Source organism: Pogoniulus pusillus, chromosome 36 (genome assembly GCF_015220805.1).
Source record: "Pogoniulus pusillus isolate bPogPus1 chromosome 36, bPogPus1.pri, whole genome shotgun sequence".
Taxonomy (NCBI): Eukaryota; Metazoa; Chordata; class Aves; order Piciformes; family Lybiidae; genus Pogoniulus; species Pogoniulus pusillus.
In genome coordinates this window covers 4989885-5011948 of record NC_087299.1, presented here as the reverse complement: position 1 = coordinate 5011948, position 22064 = coordinate 4989885, and the positions used below count along the sequence as shown (strand labels likewise).

Sequence of the window (22064 nt, the reverse complement as noted above, 5' to 3'; positions counted from 1 at the left end):
GGCCCCATCCAGAGGGCGACCTGGAACAGCCCCAGGACGATAGGAACGGGGCGGGGGGCAGCGAAGCCCCGAACCGGCTCCGCCTTGCCCTGCGGCCGGAGCGCCCCGCGGGACCGGGGCACATCCACCGGCTCGGGGGCTCCAGCCTGCCGGGAGGGCTCGGGGCGGGGGCAGCCGGGCTCGGGGCGGTAGAGGCGGGCTCGGCGCTCGGTCACCGCCCGCCGCGTTCCGTTCCGCCCCGGAAGGCAGCGAGCGCTCGGCCCCGCCGCGATGCTGCAGCTCCGGGACGCGGAGGACGGCAGCGGCCCATCCGGGAGCCCCGGGAGCCCCGGTGCGGCGGAGTTGCTGGTGCCGGGGGGAGCAGGGCAATCCCCGGAGCCGGTCCCGGTACCGCAGAGGCTGCAGCCGCTGCGGGTCCGCACCGCCACCCGCGCCGGCCGCCTCCGGGAGTACTTCGTGTTCCGGGTACGGCCCTGGGAGGGATGCGAACGGCCCCGGGGGGGGATGCTAGCGACTCCCTCCTCCCGTAACCCTCTCCTTGCCTCTCTCCCCAGCCCGGTAGCATCGAACGAGCCGTCAGCGAGATCCGCGTCGTGGTGTCGCCGGCGGAGGACGGGGAGGTGCAGAGCGTCTGGCTGCTGGCGGAGTGAGTGCGGGGCCGGGAGCGGCCGTGCGGGCTCCAGGGTGGCCGTGGGACATCGCTGCTGCCGTGGGACCCGCGGGGAGCTTTCGGCCGACTCCATCCGAACGTAGCTGGGTGCAGAACCCGGCGGTGTGCGGGGACGTAGCTCGGGTGGAGCCTGCTGCTGGAGAAAGGCAGAATTGATGGCGAGGGATCAGCGACAGCAGGGCCAGGGCTTGTGAGACCGCACCGCAGATCAGAGAATCAGTCAGGGGGTGGAAGGGACCACAAGGAGCAGCCAGTCCCAAGCCCCCTGCCATGCCCAGGGACACCCTACCCTAGAGCAGGCTGCACACAGCCTCAGCCAGCCTGACCTCAAACACCTCCAGCCATGGGGCCTCAACCACCTCCCTGGGCAACCCATTCCAGCCTCTCACCACTCTCCTGCTCAACAACTTCCTCCCCACCTCCAGCCTCACTCTCCCCACCTCCAGCTTTGCTCCATTCCCCCCACTCCTGGCACTCTCTGACAGCCTCAAAAGTCCCTCCCAAGCTCTTTTGTAGCCCACTTCAGATGCTGTAAGGCCACAAGAAGGTCACCTGGGAGCCTCCTCTGCTCCAGCCTTCACAGCCCCAACTCTTTCAGTCTGTGCTCACAGCAGAGCTGCTGCAGCCCTCTCAGCATCCTCCTGGCCCTGCTCTGGACATGCTCCAGCATCTCCACATCCCTCTTGTCATAGGGGTTCCAGAACTGGATGCAGTTCAGATACCAAGTTCAGTGTGGGAACTCACTACAAGGTACCAGAGCTGGTCCAGAGAAGAGCAATGAAACTATTAAGGGGTCTGGTGGGGAGCAGCTGAGGGTGCTGGGGTTGGAGAACAGGAGATTGAGGGGAGACTTTCCTGCCCTCCACAAGTGCCTGAGGGAGGTGGTGTTGTCTCCCCAGGATTGACCACTGGAACAACGAGAAGGAGCGCCTGGTTCTCATCACAGACTGGTCCCTGCTGATTTGCAAATACAACTTCATCAGCCTGCAGTGCCAGCATGTGACCAGGATCTCCCTCAGTGCAGTTGACACCATCTCAGTAGGAGCCTTTGAGTTCCCACCCAAATCTCTCAACAAGTAAGTCAGCACAGTGACACCACGGAGCTGCTGTCATCCTTGTGGGGGTTGGTGGAGATAGTTGGAGCTGTCAGCTGCTGCCACTGACCTATGGAATGGTTTAGTTCTGCCTTGTGCCCATCTGACTTGGCAAACCATTTCTAGAGCTCCATTAGAAGCTCAGAGTAGGTTTGGGACCACTTAGGAATCGTAGAATCAGTCAGGGCTGGAAGGGACCACAAGGAGCAGCCAGTTCCAACCCCCCTGCCATGCCCAGGGACACCCTACCCTAGAGCAGGCTGCACACAGCCTCAGCCAGCCTGGCCTTAAACACCTCCAGCCATGGGGCCTCAACCCCCTCCCTGGGCAACCCATTCCAGCCTCTCACCACTCTCCTGCTCAACAACTTCCTCCTCACCTCCAGGCTGAGTCTCCCCACCTCCACCTTTGCTTCATTCCCCCCACTCCTGGCACTCCCTCACAGCCTCAAAAGTCCCTCCCCAGCTTTTTTGTAGCCCCCTTCAGATCCTGGCAGGCCACAAGAAGGTCACCTGGGAGCCTCCTCTGCTCCAGCCTGCACAGCCCCAACTCTTTCAGTCTGTGCTCACAGCAGAGCTGCTGCAGCCTCTCAGCATCCTCCTGGCCCTGCTCTGGACACACTCCAGCATCTCCACAGCCCTCTTGTCCCAGGGGCTCCAGAGCTGGATGCAGTACTCCAGGTGGGATCTCACCAGGGTGGAGCAGAGGGAGAGAATCAGCTCCCTGTCCCTGCTGGCCACACTTCTGATCCAGCCCAGGATCTGGTTGGCCCTCTGGGCTGCAAGTGCACACTGCAAGGAAGGTGGGTTAGAAGTGAGCTGCTCAAGGTTTTCAGGATGGGTAGATGTGGAAGCAGCTCAGCAGCAGGTCAGGCAGTGAGTGGCAGCAGCAGTAGCATTGCTAGAAAGCAGTGTGTGTCAGGTCACAGCCTGGTGTCCTGAGTGCCCACTGAGCACCTTCTAAGGCCATTCCTTGGCATGCTCCAGGGGCTGGACTCTTCTCTTACCGTTCTAGAGGCAAAGTTGAGACTTGAAAGTTCTCAGCAGGTCTGCTCCAGACAGGTTTGCAATAAAACTCAATTCAAAGACTCAAACTCTTCCCATCTCCATCCCCAGGCGAGAAGGCCTTGGCATCAGGGTCCAGTGGGACAAGCAGAGCCGTGGCTCCTTCCTCAACAGATGGAACCCCTGGTCCACCAGCATCCCCTACGTCACCTTCACCGAGCACCCCATGGCAGATGCTGATGAGAAGATTGTCTCCCTCTGTCTGGTAAGGGTAGCAGCTCCCCTGGCCCAGAGGAGAGCTCACAACCTGGGCAGTGCTTGGGTTGTCTGACAAGCCCTGTGAGGAGAGGCTGAGGGAGCTGGGGGGGTGCAGCCTGCAGAAGAGGAGGCTCAGGGCAGAGCTCATTGCTGTCTGCAGCTACCTGAAGGGAGGCTGTAGCCAGGTGGGGTTGGGCTCTGCTGCCAAGCACCCAGCAAGAGAACAAGGGGGACAATCTCCAGTTGTGCCAGGGGAGGTCTAGGCTGGATGTTGTTAGGAAGTTGTTGTCAGAGAGAGTGATTGGCATTGGAATGGGCTGCCCAGGGAGGTGGTGGAGTCTGTGTGGCTGGAGGTATTGAAGCCAAGGCTGGCTGGGGCACTTAGTGCCATGGTCTGGTTGGTTGGGCAGGGCTGGGTGCTAGGTTGGACTAGATGAGCTTGGAGCTCTCTTCTAGCCTTCAAAGATCACATTGGGTGATTCTGTGCTCCACCACCTCCCTGGGCAACCTGTGCCAGTGTCTCACCACCCTCACTGTGAAGAGCTTCTTCCTAACATCCAGTTTAAATCACCCCTCTGCCAGTTCAAACCCATTCCTCTTCATCCTGTCATTACAAGGCCCTGTCAATAGTTCTTCCCCAGCCTTCCTGTAGCCCCCTTCAGATACTGCAAGGCCACTCCAAGGTCTCCTCAAAGCCTTCTCTTCTCCAGGCTGCAGAACCCCAACTCTCTCAGCCTGTCCTCATAGCAGAGCTGCTGCAGCCCTCTCAGCATCTTAGTGGCCTCCCCTGGACTGGCTCAAACAGTTCTGTGTCCTTCTTGTACTGGGGGCTCCAGAACTGCACCCAGGACTCCAGGTGGGGTCTGATGAGCAATGCCCAAAAGGAAATGGATCTTGGGGCTCTCCCTACTCTGCTGACCTGCCAGGCCAAGGCCTGACTCTTCAGCTGAGGCTCACAGCTAATTCAACTTCAATTGCTCACTGCAGACCTTCACCTGTGTTGCTCACAGACGTTCTCGCAATGACTGCTTTGCCCTGAAGGTGTCCTTAAAAACAGACCTGTGGCGACTGGAGTGCAAGGAGCAGCAGTCAGAAATGAGCCTTATCAGTGCTCAGTCATTGCCCATCCAGCTCAGCTCTTTCAATTCCATGCAAAGAGGGCATTAAAAGAGCTGTTTTAAAACTTCCCCTGCCTGCATCCCTAAGGTTTAAACGCCAGGCAGTGAAGCCGACCACAGCACAGGACCCCCCTGACAGCCACAGCTTTGGTGCTGACCCCTTACACTGCACCAGCAGCAGCACTTTGAAGCCACAGGCAAACATCCAGGTGGGTTTCTTTTGTTTGTTTGTTTCCCAGCTGGAAAACTTCAAGACTCAGCTCATCCAAGCTGTGAAGAAAGCCCACAAGGAGCGGCCCCTGCCAGGCAGGGCCAGTGGTGTGCTGGTGCTGGAGTGTCCCCTTCTGATCGAGACCTACCTGGGGCTGATGTCCTTCATCAACAACGAGGCCAAGCTTGGCTACTCCATGACAAGAGGCAGAATTGGGTTTTAGACTCCCTGGCATTCCGTGTTCCCAAGGGAAGGGAGCTGCTGCTCTTCTCCCGGGCAGAACACAGCGGGGTGAAGGTTGGGGTGGTTGTGGAGCTGATGTTCACAGGAGGCCCTGCCTGCTGTGGTCAGGTGAATCTGGAGCAGACACAGGGCAGTGTCCTTGCTGTATTTTGTATCTAACCTGCAGTTCTTACTGGTTCCTGTACAGGCAGCAGTGATGTTCCCAGTTCCAATGGTCCTCCCTCTTCATTAAGTGCAATTGCTCCTTGCTCCAAACGCCCAGGACACAGCAGAACATTCCTGTCCCATCACAGCTGTGTCCCTGTCTGTGCTGTCCAGTGCTGTGTGTGCTTGGGATGGAGCTGCAGCACAGTTCAATCCTAGTGAGCTTTGATTCATGCCTATGACCAGCTAGGAAAGCAAGGCCATTCCCTAGCCCAGCAGCACAAGGTGGCAGAGCTGCACTGGGAGGGCTGCTCAGGAGCTGTGCACACTAAACATTTGTCAACTCAAGTATCTCTGAGTCTAAACTCCCTCATTTCTTCTGTAGATTCTCTTGCTGCAGCCTTAGAACAGACTTTCTGGAGATAATATTGCCAAAAGCCTTCATTGCTCTTCATACCTGAGGGGGAATTCTGCTCTGGTCTCTGTCCTTAGAGCTCCTCCACCTTGGGGCAGCAGCAGCAGTGCAGGCTTTGATCTGCCTCTATTACAGCCTTTAAGCACAGGATGCCAGACCTGGTTTAGACATTCTTATGCTTACCCCCAGAGCAGAGTCCAGAACTGAACTTCAGCAGCAGCAGCAGCTCCTCTAACCCCACTCCTGAGGTTCCTTTGACAAGCTCCTCCCTCGTGTCTGGAGACCTTCTCCACTGTGCCTGACCTGTGCACGCTGCAACGCTGAATGGAAGCTGTGCTGCAGTGGGGCTTGGGAGCTTGCAACAGAGCTGTGTTTGTGAAGCTTGTGTCAAGCTGAAGGCATGAAGCAGAGCTGCATGTGCCCCTCAATGCCCCTAAGGTATTGATTTAATCTTCAGTAATCTTGCAGTAAAGTGAAATTCCAACTCAGTCTCTTCTTGCTTCTTCATTTGGTGGAGGTTGAGCCTGTGAATTAAGCAGCAAAAGGAAGAACATCCAATAACTCCTACCCAAGGGACTCCTGCAGTGGCAGAGAGAAAGGACAGGGCCAGCTGCTCTCTCCCCTGCTGAACCACCCAGGCCATCACAGAATGGGTTGGAAGGGACCTTCAAGATTATCCATGGGCAGAGATGCCTCCCACAAGACCAAGCTATTCAAACCCTCATCCAGCCTGGTCTTAAAACACTTTAGAGATAACACAGAAACAGATTTGAGAAGGCAGAAGGTCAGATAAAATTTGTAGCTATCAAAACCTTTATTGGCCCTTAGAAAATGGAACCAGCTCCACATTCTGTACAGGCTGGGAAAGGAGGCTCCATAGTGCACAGCTCAAGAGAAAGCTCAACTGCAGCAGAAGTCAGGAGCTGTTGAAACCCAGCCCTCACTCCTCCCCACTCCACACAAAGACCATCCCAACAGGTCCCACACTGGAGTCCTTCCAATAAATAAGTCATAAATACAAACCCTCCACCTTGGGCAGCAGGTCTGAGCCCTTCCCTCGCCCCCTCCCCAGCTCGCAGGTGTGCAGCGGCAGCAGTTGCTACTTCACCTCTTGCCTTTCCAAGTAGCACACACAGAAGTTCTCCTTACTCAGCAGCACCAGGGAGTCTCCACTGGAATGCCAGGAGAGGGACACGATCTGGAAGTCAGCTGCAGAAAGGGGTCAGAGTTGGTCAGCAGCAGCTCTGGCTGCAGGGGCAGGCAGCTGTGGGTGCCACGCAGAGGGGCTGCCAGCTGCGCACAGCACACCCTGCACACCTCCCTTGGCAGTTGTTTGCAGAGCACCCAAACCCACATAGAGTCTTTATTGCAACCCCTGGCACACTGCACAGCTACAACTGCATGGAAATCAACTGAGAGGAACAGAAATCAGCCTAGTAGAGGTTGGGAGGGACCTCTGGAGATCATCCAGGCTAATCCCCAAAGAGGCAGGAGAACCTCTCTCGACCTGCTGGCTGCACTCTTGAGAGAGAATTCCACACAACACAGGACTAAAGCAACAATCACACAGCTGCTGCCCACCTCTGCCCTATCCTTCAGCTATGTGGATACGTCTGCCTTGCCTCACCCTGAACTCCTGCTTTCTGGGGACAGAAATCCCTAGTTTGGGAAGCTCCAAGAACACATCGGAGCTGTTTACATGATAACGCCCAGAAAAGGAAACACACTTAGGGACTAAGCTGCTGCTGGTGGCCTGGAGAAGCTGATGGTAGCTTGGAGAAGCTGCTGCAGCAGCCTTACCTTCCAGAGGGACCTGCACTGCCACACAGCCAGCTGGGGACCACAGGTAGACTTTGCTGTTCCCTGTGCAGACAGCCAGGCGAGGCTGGCGAGGGTCCCACTGGAAGGATTGGATGGGACACAGCTGCTCCAGGACTGCAAACAGCTTCAGCTTCTGAATGTCCCAGATCCAGACAGCATTGGGGATGTTATCTGTCAGAGGAAGAAGAGGTGAAGACCTAAAGGATGAAGAGATCACTGTTGGGTTTGGGGTCTCATCTTGCTGGGCTGGGTTTGGGTCCTTTTGGGGCAGTAGGAACTTACCGTTTTTGGATGCCAGGAAGCAGTTATCTGGGCTGAATGCCAACATCCCAATTCCCATTTTGGGGTTTGCCCTGTCAGCAGCTGGTTTGACACAGTGTAAAGAGGCTGGCACTGGGGAGATGTCATCTGAAATGGGAGAGGAGAGGAAACACTTCACTGAGCAAGCCTGGGTGGGTCAAGTGTGTAAGTTGGAGCAGTGACAAACTCAGCTCTGGGGTGGCAGCAGCATGTTTTTAGCCTCCTGTGAGATGCTCCAAGCAGTAACTCTTTGAAGTGCTGTATTTAACCAGCAGGTTGCTGTCCCTGCCCTTCCACAAGGAAAGCAAGGCTGGAAATAATCCAAAGCAAGCCTGAGAGGAAATCCACACAAAGGAAAATCCACACCACACTCAGAGAAGCTTTGCAAGCAGCTCCAAGGCTAAGCTCTGGCTCCTGCTTTCCTTACTGAGAGTGGTCAGGCACTCAGGAGGTGGTGGAGCACAGAATCACAGTGGTGAAACACTGGGACAGGTTCCTCAGGGAGGTTGTGGAGCACAGAATGAGATCTTTGATCACATTCTGTGCTTCTGTGCTCCACAACCTCCCTGGAGGTGTTCAAGGGCAGGTTGGATGAGGTCTTGAGTGACCTGTTCTAGTGGGGGGTTGGAACAGCTTTGAGGTCCCTTCCAATTAAACCATCCCAGGGTCCCATTTCCTCCCAACTAAACCACTCCAGGATCCCATTTCCTGCCAACTAAACCATTTCAGGATCCTATTTCCACACCAGCCACAGCTCTTCCCTCACTGCTCCTCACCCCCCTGCCCTCAAGTGTCCCCTCCCAGCAGGGTGCTTGCTGCCCTGGGAGGTCCTTAGTTCATTTGGGAGCATGCAGAGGATCCATCCCATGATCTAGCAGGCAGAGTTCACCTGCAGCATTTACTTAGAGGAAGATTTCCCCAGGCCCAGTCCAGGGTGGAGTGGCCATTGGCTTACACTTGCTGTGCGTGCCCAGCAGCGAGCTGGGCAGTGCCCACGGGGATGCCAAGGAAAGCCTCTGTGCCTCTGCAGCTGGGCACTTCTCCACTTCCTTATACACAACCTGCAAGGAAACAGCAGCTCTGCAGGGGCTGCCAGAGCTGAGCAACAGCCTGGCAGCAGATCACACAAATGAGCTCAGCCTATCCTACTTCAGCAGAGCAGGAAAGGAGGGAGCTGGCAAAGCCCAGATTGAGACTGGAGAGGAGGAAGAAATTGATGCCAGCGAGGGTGGGGAGACACTGGCAGAGATTGGGCTTAAACTGGCAGAGGGGAGATTTAAACTGGATGGTAGGAAGAAGTTCTTCACAGTGAGGGTGGTGAGCCACTGGCACAGGTTGCCCAGGGAGGTTGTGGATCTTTAGAGTGAGGGTGGTGAGACACTGGCACAGGTTGCCCAGGGAGATTGTGGATCTTTAGAGTGAGGGTGGTGAGACACTGGCACAGGTTGCCCAGGGAGGTTGTGGATCTTTAGAGTGAGGGTGGTGAGCCACTGGCACAGGTTGCCCAGGGAGGTTGTGGATCTTTAGAGTGAGGGTGGTGAGACACTGGCACAGGTTGCCCAGGGAGGGTGTGGAGCACAGAATCACCCAATGTGATCTTTGATCACATTGGGTGATTCTGTGCTCCACACCCTCCCTGGAGGTGTTCAAAGCCAGGCTAGATGAGGCCCTGAGCAATCTGGGCTGGTGGGAAGTGCCCCTGCTTATGGCAGGGTGTTTGGAGCTGGATGAGCTTTAAAGTCCCTTCCAGCCTAACCCATTCCATGGATCTATGACCTGGAAAGGAATTCCTCTACTTTCCCTACAGCCCCAAACGTTCAAGTGATTTCCTGAGCCCTGCTCACACACCAAAACAGCAAAAGAAAGGTCTGCAGAGTGAAGTCTCTTTGCCAGCACCTTTCAGGCCCAAACAGGAAGCCAAAGGTGCTGGCCCCTGGGTCTGCACTCACAGCTTTGGTGCTCACAACAGCTGCTGGGTGCTCGAACTCGGTGATCTTCTTCCAAGTGACGTGGTTCAGGATGCGCACCTGGGGGGAGACAGCATCACAGGGCAGCACTGCTGGGACAAAGCTTTGCAAGGGGACAAGCTCTACAAGGTCTACAAGGGTCTGAGGTGACCTTATTGTGGTCATTAAGTGTCTGAAGGGGGCTACAAGAAACCTGAGGAGGGACTTTTTAGGCTGTCAGGGAGTGATAGGAGTGAGAGGAATGGGACAAAGCTACAAATGGGTAGATTCAGACTGGATGCTAGGAAGGAGTTGTTCAGCATGAGGGTGGTGAGAGCCTGGAAGGGGGTGCCCAGGGAGGTGGTGGAAGCCTCATCCCTGAGGGTATTTAAGGCCAGGCTGGCTGAGGCTGTGGCCAGCTTGATCTAGGGTAGGGTGTCCTTGCCCATGGCATGGGGGGTTGGATCTGGCTGCTCCTTGTGGTCCCTTCCAACCCTGACTGATTCAGGGATTCTAAATGGTTTAAGAGAAGGTACAAAAAGCTCTTCCTCACCTTTTCATCATAGCTGCCAATGGCCAAGAACTGACTGCTGGGGCTCCAGGCCACGGATTTGATGCCCAGGGACCACTCGTAAGCGCGGTAGGTGGCCAGCAGCCTGCCATCCAGGGAGTACAGCAGCATCTTGTACTGCAACAGAGAGATTCTGCTTCTGCAACAGAGAGATTCTGCTTCTGCAACAGAGAGATTCTGCTTCTGCAACAGAGAGGCTCACTCTGGAAGCCTGACAATGCTGCTTTCTCTTTTCAAGCTAAGTGACAGAGTTCCCAAGGTTTGTTGTCACTGAAGCCTTGCACCAGCCTGAGATAGGCTTGTAAGGACACTGGGTGCCAACACGAGGGTAAAACCAAACAATTCAAGTGTTTGCAATGCTTTGAGGTAGCAGTGTGCCCAGGTGGCCAAGAGAGCCAATGGCATCCTGGCCTGCATCAGGAACTGTGTGGCCAGTAGGACAAGGGAGGTTCTTCTGCCCCTGTGCTCAGCACTGCTCAGGCCACACCTTGAGTGCTGTGTCCAGTTCTGGGCTCCTCAATTCAAGAGAGATGTTGAGGTGCTGGAAGGTGTCCAGAGAAGGGTAGCAAGGTTGGGGAGGGGCCTGGAGCACAGCCCTGTGAGGAGAGGCTGAGGGAGCTGTGACTGTTAAGCCTGGAGAAGAGGAGGCTCAGGGCAGAGCTCATTGCTGTCTACAACTACCTGAAGGGACATTGTAGCCAGGTGGGGTTGGGCTCTTCTCCCAGGCAACCAGCAACAGAACAAGGGGACACAGCTTCAAGTTGTGCCAGGGTAGGCTGGATGTTAGGAGGAGGTTGTTGTCAGAGAGAGTGATTGGCATTGGAATGGGCTGCCCAGGGAGGTGCTGGAGTCACCATCCCTGGAGGTGTTCAATACAAGACTGGATGAGGCACTTAGTGCCATGGTCTGGTTGACTGGATAGGGCTAGGGGATAGGTTGGACTGGATGAGCTTGGAGCTCTCTTCCAACCTGGTTGATTCTATGATTCTATGAAAAGTGAAGAGTCATTGTTCTGGCTGCTGCTTCCCAGGTGGTGGCTCCAAGCAAAGACTCAGCCTTGCCCTCATACCTCCAGGCATGCATCCCACGCTGCCAGCACGCAGCCGTTCGGAGCCCACTCGATGCCAGCCAGGTCCTGGGTGTCAGTGTCAAAGTGCTGCCCCACAAGAGAAAAACAGCCACCAGCAAATGGCTTAGCTCCAGGCTGAACCTGCTCTCTTTGAGCTTCCATCCATCCCCCCTCAACCTGGAACTGCCAGTCCTGGTCAAAAGCCCCTCCTCAGCTCTGCCATAGCCTCTTCAGGTACCGAAAGGCTGCTCAAAGGTCTCCCTGCAGCCTCCCGACTTCTGCCTGCTATCAGCAGCTCTCCAGGCACATGCAGCACACTTTATTTAGCCTCCTGAGCAGAGCCCTGCTGTGGGAGGCTGCCTGCAGGCCAAAGGAGCTGCCAGAGACTGCTCTGGAGAGTCCAGAAGCAGACAACCAAAGTGCTGGAGTCTGCAGCCCTGTGCAGCACAGGCTGGCAGCTCGCATGGAGCTGTGGAAGGACACAGAGCTGCTGGAGCAGGCCCAGAAGAGAACACAAAGGTGATCCAAGGGCTGCAGCAGCTCTGCTCTGAGGACAGGCTGAGGGAGCTGGGGGTGTGCAGCCTGCAGAAGGCTCAGGGGGGACCTTAGAGATGCCTGCCAGTGCCTGAAGGGATCTTGCAGGAAGGCTGCAGAGGAACTCCTCACGAGGGTGTCTAGAGACAGGCCAAGGGGGAATGGTTTGAAGCTGAGGCTGAGCAGGGTTAGAGCAGAGCTAAGGTAGGAGGGTGGTGAGACTCTGGAGCAGGCTGCCCTGGGAGGCTGTGGCTGCCTCCTGCCTGGGGGTGTTCAAGGCCAGGTCGGATGAAGCCTTGAGCAACTTGGGCTGCTGGGAGGTGTCCCTGCCCATGGTGGGGAAGGTTGGAGGAGATGAGCTGTGAGGTCCCCTCCCAGCTGAGGCGCTGTGGTCTCACCCTCAGCAGCTGCCAGTCGCTGCAGACAAAGAGGCTGATGCAGTCCCTGCAGTCCCTCCTCTCCGCCACCGCCACGTAGTGCCCGTCCCTGCTGAAGGCGATGCCTGCAAGGGGGGACAGAGAGGGCAGAGCTGCTGAGCCCCCAGGGCAGGGCAGCTCCTCCACGTTCAAAGCAAAAGCTCTCCACTGAATGCCCCCTGAACCGAGGCGATGCAGGGTGGCACTGCCAGCAGCTGTCACACTGCCAGGGCACCACAGACAGAGCATCGCAGCTCCCACAGAACTGGAGGTGCCACTTCAGAAGCCACCTCTGGTGCCTCACAGCTGCCCTAAAGGCCACAGTTCCCGTGTGCTGCTGGCTGGATTAGCTCTGCAAGCACTGGTGCTGCACAGCCTGGCTTCCCCAGCCACTCCTGCTGGAGATGTAAGGCAGAACTGTCCCTGTCACACGAGGGCTGTGACCAACACACAAGCCCCAGGCAGCTGGAAGGGTCCTTGAAGATCAATTCCAACTCCCTGATGTGGGTAGGGACACCTCTCACCAGCCCAGGTTGCTCATGGCCTCATCCAGTATGGCCTTGAACACCTCCAAGGAGGTTGTGGAGCACAGAATTCTGTGCTCCACAACCTCCCTGAGGAACCTGTTTCAGTGTCTCCTCACCCTCACTGCAAAGAACTTCTTCCTAACACCCCTGAAGACATTCAAGATCAGCCTTGGTGTGGCCCTGAGCCACATTGGAAGTGTCTCTGCTGAGTGCAGGAGGGGTTGGACAAGATGCCCTTCGAAGGTCCCTTCCAACCTGGACCTCCTCTGGGGCCACCAAGGCTGCAAGTGGCTTCTTGGAGCACCAAAGACCCCTGCTCAGCAGCTCCTGGCAGGAGCTTCCCTTCCAGATCTCCTCATGTGTAGAAGATGACAAAAGCCACTTTGCATTAGTGTTTGCCAGCAGCAGTGCATGGCCCCAAGGACCCTTCAGAGGTCAACACCACAAAGAGCTGCTGGGACAATGCCTGGACTTCAGGGTTCAAGAAGGTCCTAGAGTGGGCTGGAAGGGACCTTGAAGAGCAGTTCCAACTCCCTGTTGTGGGCAGGGACACCTCCCACCAGCCCAGGTTGCTCAAGGCCTCATCCAGCCTGGCCTTGAACACCTCCAGGGAGGTTGTGGAGCACAGAATCACCCAATGTGATCTTTGATCACATTGGGTGATTCTGTGCTCCACAACCTCCCTGGGCAACCTGTGCCTGTGTCTCACCACCCTCAACCTGTGCCAGTGTCTCCACATCCCTCACTGGCAACAATTTCTTCCTCATCTCCAGCCTCATTCTGCCCTCCTCAGGCTTAAAGCCAAGCACAAGAGTTCTATGGCAAGAAGAGCCACAGAACCAGATGCCACCTCTCATTTCTGACCACCTCAGGGCACTGCAACAGCTGGCACCCAGATGCTGATCTGCAAACCTGCACCCTGAGGCTGAGCAAAGCACTCAGCAGAGCGAGTGCCAGAGCCTGAGCTGGGCTATGTGTCCCCTCACTGCCCAGCAGTCACCTAGCCCCCTTGCCAGGCTAAAACCACCACTGCTGGGGGTCAGTCTGTGCCACTTACCCTGCTGGCAAGCCTTGGGGTACTTGATGTAGGACACAGATTTGGTGCAGAGGGACCAGACTGTGATCCGCAGCTGTCAGGGAGAGCAGGAAGCTTTGGTTAGCTTGGGAGACAAAAAGTAAAGCCCTGAGCCTCCAGCAGCAGCACACAGGGCATGGAGACACCTCCTGGGCTTGGCTGAACCTGGCAGCAAAAACACAGAGCCCTGAGAAGTGCCTGTGAGGAGCAATCTGTGATCTGCAGCTGTCAGGGAGAGCAGGAAGCTTTGGTTGGCTTGGGAGACAAAAAGCAAAGCCCTGAGCCTCCAGCAGCAGCACACAGGGCATGGAGACACCTCCTGGGCTTGGCTGAACCTGGCAGCAAAAACACAGAGCCCTGAGAAGTGCCCTGTGAGGAGCTCTCTGCCCTCAGCCCAAGGTTCCTCATCCCACATGGATGTCACAGGCACAGCCAGGACTGCAGAGGGGACCACCTGGACACCAACCAGAGGGGCTCTGCAGTGGCACTGGAGTTATGGATGCCAGCAGGATACAGCTACAGGATGTCCAAAGGACAGCACAGAGACAACTTCCAATTGGCAAAGCAGTTTGAGCTCAGATCTGGAGGAGAGGTGAGCAGCTTCTGCATCCTGAAGAGGTGAGGCAGTGACCAGGCTGACCATGAGCCACTGAGGTACCCTCATGGCCAAGAGCACCCTGGGGGGCACCAAGAGTACAGCCAGCAGGTCAAGGGAGATTCTCCTACCCATCCACTGTGCCTTGGTGGGGTCACATCTGGAGTTCTGGGTCCAGTTCTGGGGTCCCCAGTTCAAGAAGGACAGAGAACTGCTGGAGAGGAGGCAGCAAAGGACTGTGAAGGTGCTGAGGGGCCTGGAGCAGCTCTGTGAGGAGAGGCTGAGGGAGCTGGGGGGGTGCAGCCTGCAGCAGAGGAGGCTCAGGGCAGAGCTCATTGCTGTCTGCAGCTGCCTGCAGGGAGGCTGTAGCCAGGTGGGGTTGGGCTCTGCTGCCAGGCAAGCAGCAACAGAACAAGAGGACACAGCCTCAACCTGTGCCAGGGGAGGTTCAGGCTGGATGTTGTTAGGAAGTTGTTGGCAGAGAGAGTGATTGGCATTGGAATGGGTTGCCCAGGGAGGTGGTGGTGTGGCTGTGGCTGGAGGTGTTGCAGCCAAGCCTGGCTGGGGCACTTAGTGCCATGGTCTGGTTGGTTGGGCAGGGCTGGGTGCTAGGTTGGGCTGGCTGAGCTTGGAGCTCTCTTCCAGCCTGCCTGATTCTATGATATTGAGGCATAGGAAGTTTCATTCAAACATGAGGAGGAATTTTTTCCCTGTGTGGGTGACAGATCCCTGGCACAGGCTGCCCAGGGGGAGTCTCCCTCTCTGGAGATATTCAAAACCTCCCTGGATGTGTTCCAGTGTGATCTGGTCTAAGAGATCCTGCTCTGGCAGGAAGGTTGGGACTGGATGAGCTTTAGAGGTCCCTTCCAGCCCCTGACATTCTGTGATGCTGTGTCCCTGCCTTGCTCTGCTTTCTGACAGCCTGTGGGGGCTGAACAACTCCTTTCAGGGCAGGAGAACAGCTCCTGGCCCAGGAGGCCTGCAGCAAGCACTCTGCTCCTTTTGGGAGGTGCCTCCTCTGCGGTGCAGCAGATGCCTCTGCGTGGAGCTGTCAACCTCTGATCCTCCTGATAATGGTGTCTGGGAAGTTTTCAGCTGTTGTTTTGCAGGAGGAAAGCAAGTCCCAAAGCAGGAGCATTTTTCAAATAGCCTAAAAAACAGCTGAGAAACAAAAAACTCTGTGGATGGTAACGTGAGCAAGAGCCTGCAGGGCTGGGTGCAGGACCCTGCCCTGCTGCTGACAGCTCCAGGCAGGTGTCAGGCTGCTGATTTCCAGCAGATAGAGGGGGAAAAAAAACCAACCCACACCCAACTTTGAAACAAGCTCACAGCTCAAATGACTGTCAACTTCTGTCCCAGACTTGACTGGGTCACAAAGCTCCTCACACAGCAGCGTCTGTCAGCAGTGGCTTTGCAGGAGATTATTCAGAGCACATTCCTGGACAGGAAGCTTTTTTTTTGGGTGATCATTTGCAGTCACCAAGGATGAGCTCCAAGAGCCACACAGATACAAACTTTTCCTGCTTGCTGCTGCAGCCCAAGACTCCCCAAGGCTTCAAAGAGCCTAAACTGAGACGGGAGGGAGGGCAGCAGGAGCCCGAGGGAGGGAGGGAGGGCAGCAGGAGCCCGAGGGAGGGAGGGAGGGCAGCAGGAGCCCGAGGGAGGGAGGGAGGGCAGCAGGAGCCCGAGGGAGGGAGGGAGGGCAGCAGGAGCCCGAGGGAGGGAGGGAGGGCAGCAGGAGCCCGAGGGAGGGAGGGAGGGCAGCAGGAGCCCGAGGGAGGGAGGGAGGGAGGGAGGGCAGCAGGAGCCCGAGGGAGGGAGGGAGGGAGGGAGGGCAGCAGGAGCCCGAGGGAGGGAGGGAGGGAGGGAGGGAGGGAGGGCAGCAGGAGCCCGAGGGAGAGGGAGGGAGGGAGGGCAGCAGGAGCCCGAGGGAGGGAGGGAGGGAGGGCAGCAGGAGCCCGAGGGAGGGAGGGAGGGCAGCAGGAGCCCGAGGGAGGGAGGGAGGGAGGGCAGCAGGAGCCCGAGGGAGGGAGGGAGGGCAGCAGGAGCCCGAGGGAAGGAGGGAGGGAGGGCAGCAGGAGCCCGAGGGAAGGAGGGAGGGAGGGAGGGAGAGAGGGATGGAGGGAGGGAGGGAGGGAGAGCAGCAGGAGCCCGAGGGAAGGAGGGCAGCAAGTTTAGGAAGATCTAAGCTCCTAAAGAAGCACTCAAGAGCAGCAGTGCTGCTCCTCTTCAAGCTGCTCCTCATTCCAGCTGAGTCAGGGAATGGCTCAGGTTGGATGAGACCTCAGAGCTCATCTTCTCCAACCTCCCCACCCTGGGCAGGGACACCTCTCAGCCAGGTTCAGCTGCTCAAGGCCTCATCCAGCCTGGCCTTGGACACTCTCAGGGAGGAGGTAGCCACAACCAGCACTGCAGTGCTGGGCACAAGCATTGGGCACAAGCACCTGGACTGCCTGACTGGAAAGCAGCTGATGAAGCACTTCTCAGTGATTTGCCATTGGAATGGGCTGCCCAGGGAGGTGGTGGAGGCACCATCCCTGCAGGTGTTCAAGACAAGACTGGATGGGGCACTTAGTGCCATGGTCTGGTTGACTGGATAGGGCTGGGGGATAGGTTGAGCTGGATGAGCTTGGAGGTCTCTTCCAACATGGTTGACTCTATGACTCAGAGGCACTGAGTGTGGATTGCTGGCAAGAGATCAGCAAAGCACCTCTCAGAGGAGCTCCTAGGAATAATCAGTCACTGGTGTGGGGCACCACAGTGAGCTGAGGAGTTCCCAGCAGCAGGAATCAGTTGGTGCTCTTTGGAAATGCCAGGCTAGCAAAGGCAGGCTGCAATGGTGGGCAGGGAAGCCCTGAAGGCTCCCCCCAAAGCAACCTCAGAAGTTGCTAATAGAGCTAAGACAGCAAGAGGAAGCTCCTGATACTGTGAGCAGCACTCAGGCCTGCCCCAGCAGCCCCTGGATTTAGCAGAGAGTAAACACAGCTCAGCCAGCAGCACAGCCCAGGCAGCTGTCTGACAACAGCTAATTTAGCAGCCTGTTTACAAGCAGGAGAGGAAACCTATCCCCAGGCAGATGCCAGCTTGGCAGAGGCTTAATGAAATCCTCTAAGGTCAAAGCAAGTTCTGCTGGGAGGCAATAAATACCTGCTGGGCCACCCCCACGCATGCCACCAGAGCCTCACTGCCAGCACCCAGCCCTCAGGGGGCTTCCTGAGGAGCAGAAATGTTTGTAGTGACTGAAAGCTGAAGCTCTGGGCTCATTTTTTGGTGTTGTTTCCATCAGCACCAGGATGATTCAGTCCTGAAGTCACAGAATCCTAGGATGGGTTGGAAGGGATGTCCAAAGCTCACCCAGCCAGCAGGGACATAGAATCATAGAATCAATCATAGAATCAACCAGGTTGGAAGAGACCTCCAAGCTCATCCAGTCCAACCTAGCACCCAGCCCTAACCAATCAACCAGACCATGGCACTAAGTGCCTCAGCCAGGCTTTTCTTGAAGACCCCCAGGAATGGTGCCTCCACCACCTCCCTGGGCAGCCCATTCCAATGCCAATCACTCTCTCTGTGAAGAACTTCTTCCTAACATCCAGCCTATACCTACCCTGGCACAACTTGAGGCTGTGTCCCCTTGTTCTATTGCTGGAGAAGAGGCCAACCCCACCTGGCTACAATGCCCCTTCAGGTAGCTGTAGACAGTAATAAGATCACCCCTGAGCCTCCTCTTCTCCAGGCTAAACAGGCCCAGGTCTCTCAGCCTCTCCTCATAGGATTTGTGTTCCAGGCCCCTCACCAGCTTCGTTGCCCTTCTCTGGACATGTTCCAGCACCTCAACATCCTTCTTGAATTGAGGTGCCCAGAACTGGACACAGCACTCAAGGTGTGGTCTAAGCAGTGCTGAGTACAGGGGAAGAATAACCTCCCTTGTCCTACTGGCCACACTGTTCCTGATGCAGGCCAGGATGCCATTGGCTCTCTTGGCCACCTGGGCACACTGCTGGCTCATCTTCAGCTACCATCTATCAGTACCCCCAGGTCCCTTTCCTCCTGACTGCTCTCCAGCCACTCAGTCCCCAGCCTATAGCACTGCTTGGGGTTGTTGTGGCCAAAGTGCAGAACCCTGCACTTGGCCTTGTTAAATCTCATCCCATTGGCCTCTGCCCACCCATCCAGCCTGTCCAGGTCCCTCTGCAGGGCTCTCCTACCTTCCAACAGATCAACACCTGCTCCCAGCTTGGTGCCATCTGCAAACTTACTGATGCTGGACTCAATCCCCTCGTCCAGGTCATCAATAAAGATATTGAACAGGACTGGGCCCAGCACTGATCCTTGGGGAACATTCTCCACTAGGGCAGAGCCTTCTCCAGCTTCAACCTGAATGTCTCAACCACCTCCCTGGGCAACCTGCTGCAGTGTTCCAGCAGCCTCCTGGTGCAGAAGTTGCTCCTCACATCCAATCTAAACCTGCTCTCATTGCAAACCATTCACCACTCCTCATAACCCACTGCCTAGAGGGGAAAGGGAATGGGAAGAGGCTGCTGGGACAGGCAGGAAACCTCCACCAAGTGGTTCTCTCAGAGGCATCTCAGACATCTGGGTGTAAAATAATCAATCATGGAAGCATTGCCAGGATATGGATCTCAATCTTATCTCAAAGGTCAGTGGGGACCACACTGGGTCCAGTTTTGGCAGGGCCACACTTGCAATCCTCAATGCTTACAGTTTGGGGTTTGAGCTCCAGACACCACAGCTGATCTCCAGAGCTGCTCTGATGAGTGCCACTTACCCCCAAGGCAGCTCTCAGCTCATTTTTACCTCCCAAGCCAGTTATCCATTTCCCACCTTATCTCCAGAAGAGTTGAAGACATTAACAAAAGAACTTACACCTAAACTCTACTGTGTGCAGTTCTGGAGCCCCCCAGCACAAGAAGCACATGGAATTGTTGGAGCCAGTCTAGAGGAGGGTACAAAGATGCTCAGAGGGCTGCAGCAGCTCTGCTATGAGTGAGTTTGGGGTCTGCAGCCAGGATGAGAAGGCTTGGAGGAGACCTTGTAAGTAGCCTTCCAGGATCTGAAGGGCTCTACAGGAAGGCTGGGGAGGGACTATTGACAAGGTCTTGTCATGACAGGACAAAGGGTAATGGGTTTAAACTGGCAGAGGAGAGATGGAAACTGGATGTTAGGAAGAAGTTCTTCACAGTGAGGGTGGTGAGACACTGGCACAGGTTGCCCAGGGAGGTTGTGGAGCACAGAAGCACTGAATGTGATCCAAAGATTCACATTCTGTGCTCCACAACCTCCCTGGAGGTGTTCAAGGCCAGGCTGGATGAGGCCTTGAACAACCTGGGCTGGTGAGAGGTATCCTTGCCTATGGCAGGGGTTTGGAGCCTTCCAAAGTCCCTTCCAGCCCAACTCTCTCCACAGATCTATGACCTGGGAATGAATTCCTCTACTTTCCCTACTGCCCCAAATGTCCAAGTGATTTCCTGAGCCCTGCTCACACACTGCTTCGATCACATTGGGTGCTTCTGGGCTCCACAACCTCCCTGGAGGTGTTCAAGGCCAGGCTGGATGAAGCCTTGAGTGACCTGTTCTAGTGGGAAGTGTCCCAGGCCAGGCTGGATGAAGCCTTGAGTGACCTGTTCTAGTGGGAAGTGTCCCAGGCCAGGTTGGATGAAGCCTTGAGTGACCTGTTCTAGTGGGAAGTGTCCCAGGCCAGGTTGGATGAAGCCTTGAGTGACCTGTTCTAGTGGGAAGTGTCCCAGGCCAGGCTGGATGAAGCCTTGAGTGACCTGTTCTAGTGGGAGGGGTCCCTGCCTACAGCAGGGAGTTGGCACTGGCTGAGCTTTGTGGCCCCTTCCAGCCGAAACCATTCCACAACTCTAAACTGGAACAGGCGCAGGGAGAAGAGGGCTGCACACCCACGTTCTTTAACCCCACTGCAGCTTTAAGGGCTTTAGGGTTATTTTAGGAGGCAAAGGGCAGACAGCAACATCTGCTGGCAGCAGGAGCAGCGACGACCTCACACTTACATGGAACTCGGTGGTGTTGAGAATGTGACGCCCATCCGGACTCCAGCAGGAGGCCACCAGCCCTGCCGACCCCTCGTCGATCTTACAGTGCCAGCCTGGCTGCTCCAAGGACCACACCTAGGGCAGAGAGGAGACCAAGGAGGGCAGCAAACAGCAGCACAGCTGAGGGAAGGCTCCTGCAGGAAAGCCCAAAGCCATGAAGGACTGGCGCTGGATCCCGCTCCACAAGTAAGTCCTGGCCCCTCTGCCCCTTCACACAGACCATCAGCTGAGGGCTTGCTTTATTGCTGTGCCACACATTCCGACCATCCAAGGGCTTTGCAGACCAAATTTGAGTCCATTTAGGAAGTTTGCATGGGTTTGTTTTCTCGCTGAAGGGAGAAACTGCAGGGCGGGTCCCCAGCTTGGATTGGCTTCCAAGAGCGTTTGCACCCTCAGGGTGTTTGTTTCCTTGCAAATGGCTTTAAAAGTGGTTCTTTGTTCATGGCTTTGGAACTGCTGGCAGGCTGGGCTGTCCCCAGACCACACAGTGCCAGTGCCATCAAGTGCCTTCAGCGAAAGCCCTGCCCCAGAGCTGTCCCTCCCAGCACACAGCAGTGCCCAGCAGGAAGCATGCCCCTGGGTTTGTCCTCACCTGCACAATCCCACGCTTGTACATGGCACACAGGATGAAGAGGGAGTCTGACGACCACTCTATGTGCTGGATCTGGTCCAGGCAGGTGTAGAGCTGGAGGATCTGGAGGCTGCTGGCATCTCGAACCACCAGCCGGTACTGGACACACGACGCCTGGGCAGGGGGCAGAGGCAGCAGTGAGCTGCGGGGCAGCGGGGAGCTGCGGGGCAGCGGGGAGAGCCGGGGCAGCAGGGAGCTGCGGGGCAGCAGGGAGCTGCGGGGCAGCAGGGAGAGCCGGGGCAGCAGGGAGAGCCGGGGCAGCAGGGAGAGCCGGGGCAGCAGGGAGAGCCGGGGCAGCAGGCTGGCCCCGGGGCAGGGACAAAGCTCGGTGCTCTCGCTGGGTCGGCACCATTCAGACTCAGGATCTCACCTGCAGAGAGGCTTGAGCTGGGCTGTGCTCCGCTGCAAGCCACAGCACAGCAGCAGGGGGGAGGCTAAAGCACAGCACCCTCCTGCTGCCGGGCAATTGATCCTACCCCAACAAACGTTAGTCTTTGTCTCATGCTTGGTCTCTGACGGTCGGACCGGGAGACCTTTAAAGGTCCCTTCCAACCCAACCGGACTGCGACTCTACAGCTCGCGTTTGATTCGAGTAACCTCAACCAGCTCCCAGCCGTAAATGCCCCCTGGCAAGCAAGGCGGTGCTCAGACACACTTGAGTGCGGCTCAATCGCTGCCTCTCCAGTCCTCGGCTCTGGAGGAGGGCACCGAGGGCCCAGCCGCTGCCACACTCGATGGCGGCTGCCCCGCGGCGCCGGTACGGAGGCGGCCGGTGGATGCCGCGGCGCCCAACGCACCGGGCTGGCTTCACTAACTACCACAGCAGGGAGAAGCCATTTCCCCGTCGTCACTCGGCCCCGCGCCGGGCCTCCGCCATGCCGCTTGGCCCAACGACCCCCTCAGGCCGCGGTCGGCAGCGGCCCCGGTGCGGCGCTTCACCCTTCCCCCACCGGCGCCTACTCACCAGGCATTTACCGTCGGGAGAGAAGCGGCCGAGCAAGCCGGAGAGCTTAAATAGCTCCGAGAAGTTCATGGCAGGGCTGGGAAGGGGAGAACGAAGGCACCGCCATTCAAACCCGCCCGCTCCGCTCCGCCCGCAGCCACCGGCGCGGCCCGCGGCGGAAACGGCAGGAGGGGGCGGGAGGGAGCTGGCAGCGCGGCCAATGGGAGCGCGGGAGGGGCGGGAGCGGAGCTGGCTGCGGCCGCGATTGGTATGCAGATGAGGCGCTTAAGGAGGCGCTTAAGGAGGCGCTTAAGGAGGCGCTTAAGGAGGCGCTGAAGGAGGCGCTGAAGGAGGCGCTGAAGGAGGCGCAGCCGCAGAGTTCCCCCGTTGGACGCCGTTCCG

The 22064-nt window shown here is 57.0% G+C and overlaps 2 protein-coding genes across 2 annotated transcripts; one reads left to right on the top strand and one right to left on the bottom strand.

Moving 5' to 3' along the window:
- Nucleotides 1–233: 233 nt before the first annotated feature.
- On the top strand, nucleotides 234–5645 carry TPRG1L (tumor protein p63 regulated 1 like). The gene is made up of 5 exons (XM_064172066.1): nucleotides 234–465; nucleotides 555–646; nucleotides 1570–1746; nucleotides 2880–3033; nucleotides 4384–5645. Exons 1-5 carry the CDS (start codon nucleotides 271–273, stop codon nucleotides 4576–4578), a joined length of 813 nt encoding a protein of 270 aa, XP_064028136.1. The 5' UTR covers nucleotides 234–270; the 3' UTR covers nucleotides 4579–5645.
- Nucleotides 5646–5942: 297 nt separating this feature from the next.
- WRAP73 (WD repeat containing, antisense to TP73) lies at nucleotides 5943–21807 on the bottom strand. Its single transcript, XM_064172065.1, has 12 exons — nucleotides 21684–21807; nucleotides 20681–20833; nucleotides 20047–20163; nucleotides 13399–13471; nucleotides 11797–11900; nucleotides 10865–10951; nucleotides 9778–9912; nucleotides 9228–9305; nucleotides 8234–8339; nucleotides 7261–7386; nucleotides 6958–7149; nucleotides 5943–6366 (listed from the first exon to the last, which is right to left on the bottom strand). The coding sequence occupies exons 1-12, from the start codon at nucleotides 21750–21752 to the stop codon at nucleotides 6257–6259; spliced, it is 1350 nt and encodes a 449-aa protein (XP_064028135.1). The 5' UTR covers nucleotides 21753–21807; the 3' UTR covers nucleotides 5943–6256.
- Between the last annotated feature and the right edge of the window lie 257 nt (nucleotides 21808–22064).

Bases quoted from the DNA above. Each gene is read 5' to 3' on its own strand.
- TPRG1L (XM_064172066.1), top strand. From the start codon at position 271: ATGCTGCAGCTCCGGGACGCGGAGGACGGCAGCGGCCCATCCGGGAGC. The intron at 647-1,569 runs GTGAGTGCGGGG...TTGTCTCCCCAG, and splicing joins AGCGTCTGGCTGCTGGCGGA to GATTGACCACTGGAACAACG. The intron at 1,747-2,879 runs GTAAGTCAGCAC...CTCCATCCCCAG, and splicing joins CCACCCAAATCTCTCAACAA to GCGAGAAGGCCTTGGCATCA.
- WRAP73 (XM_064172065.1), bottom strand. From the start codon at position 21,752: ATGAACTTCTCGGAGCTATTTAAGCTCTCCGGCTTGCTCGGCCGCTTC. The intron at 9,913-10,864 runs GTATGAGGGCAA...TCTCTGTTGCAG, and splicing joins CGTGGGATGCATGCCTGGAG to TACAAGATGCTGCTGTACTC. The intron at 6,367-6,957 runs GTAAGGCTGCTG...CCCTTTCTGCAG, and splicing joins AGTGCAGGTCCCTCTGGAAG to CTGACTTCCAGATCGTGTCC.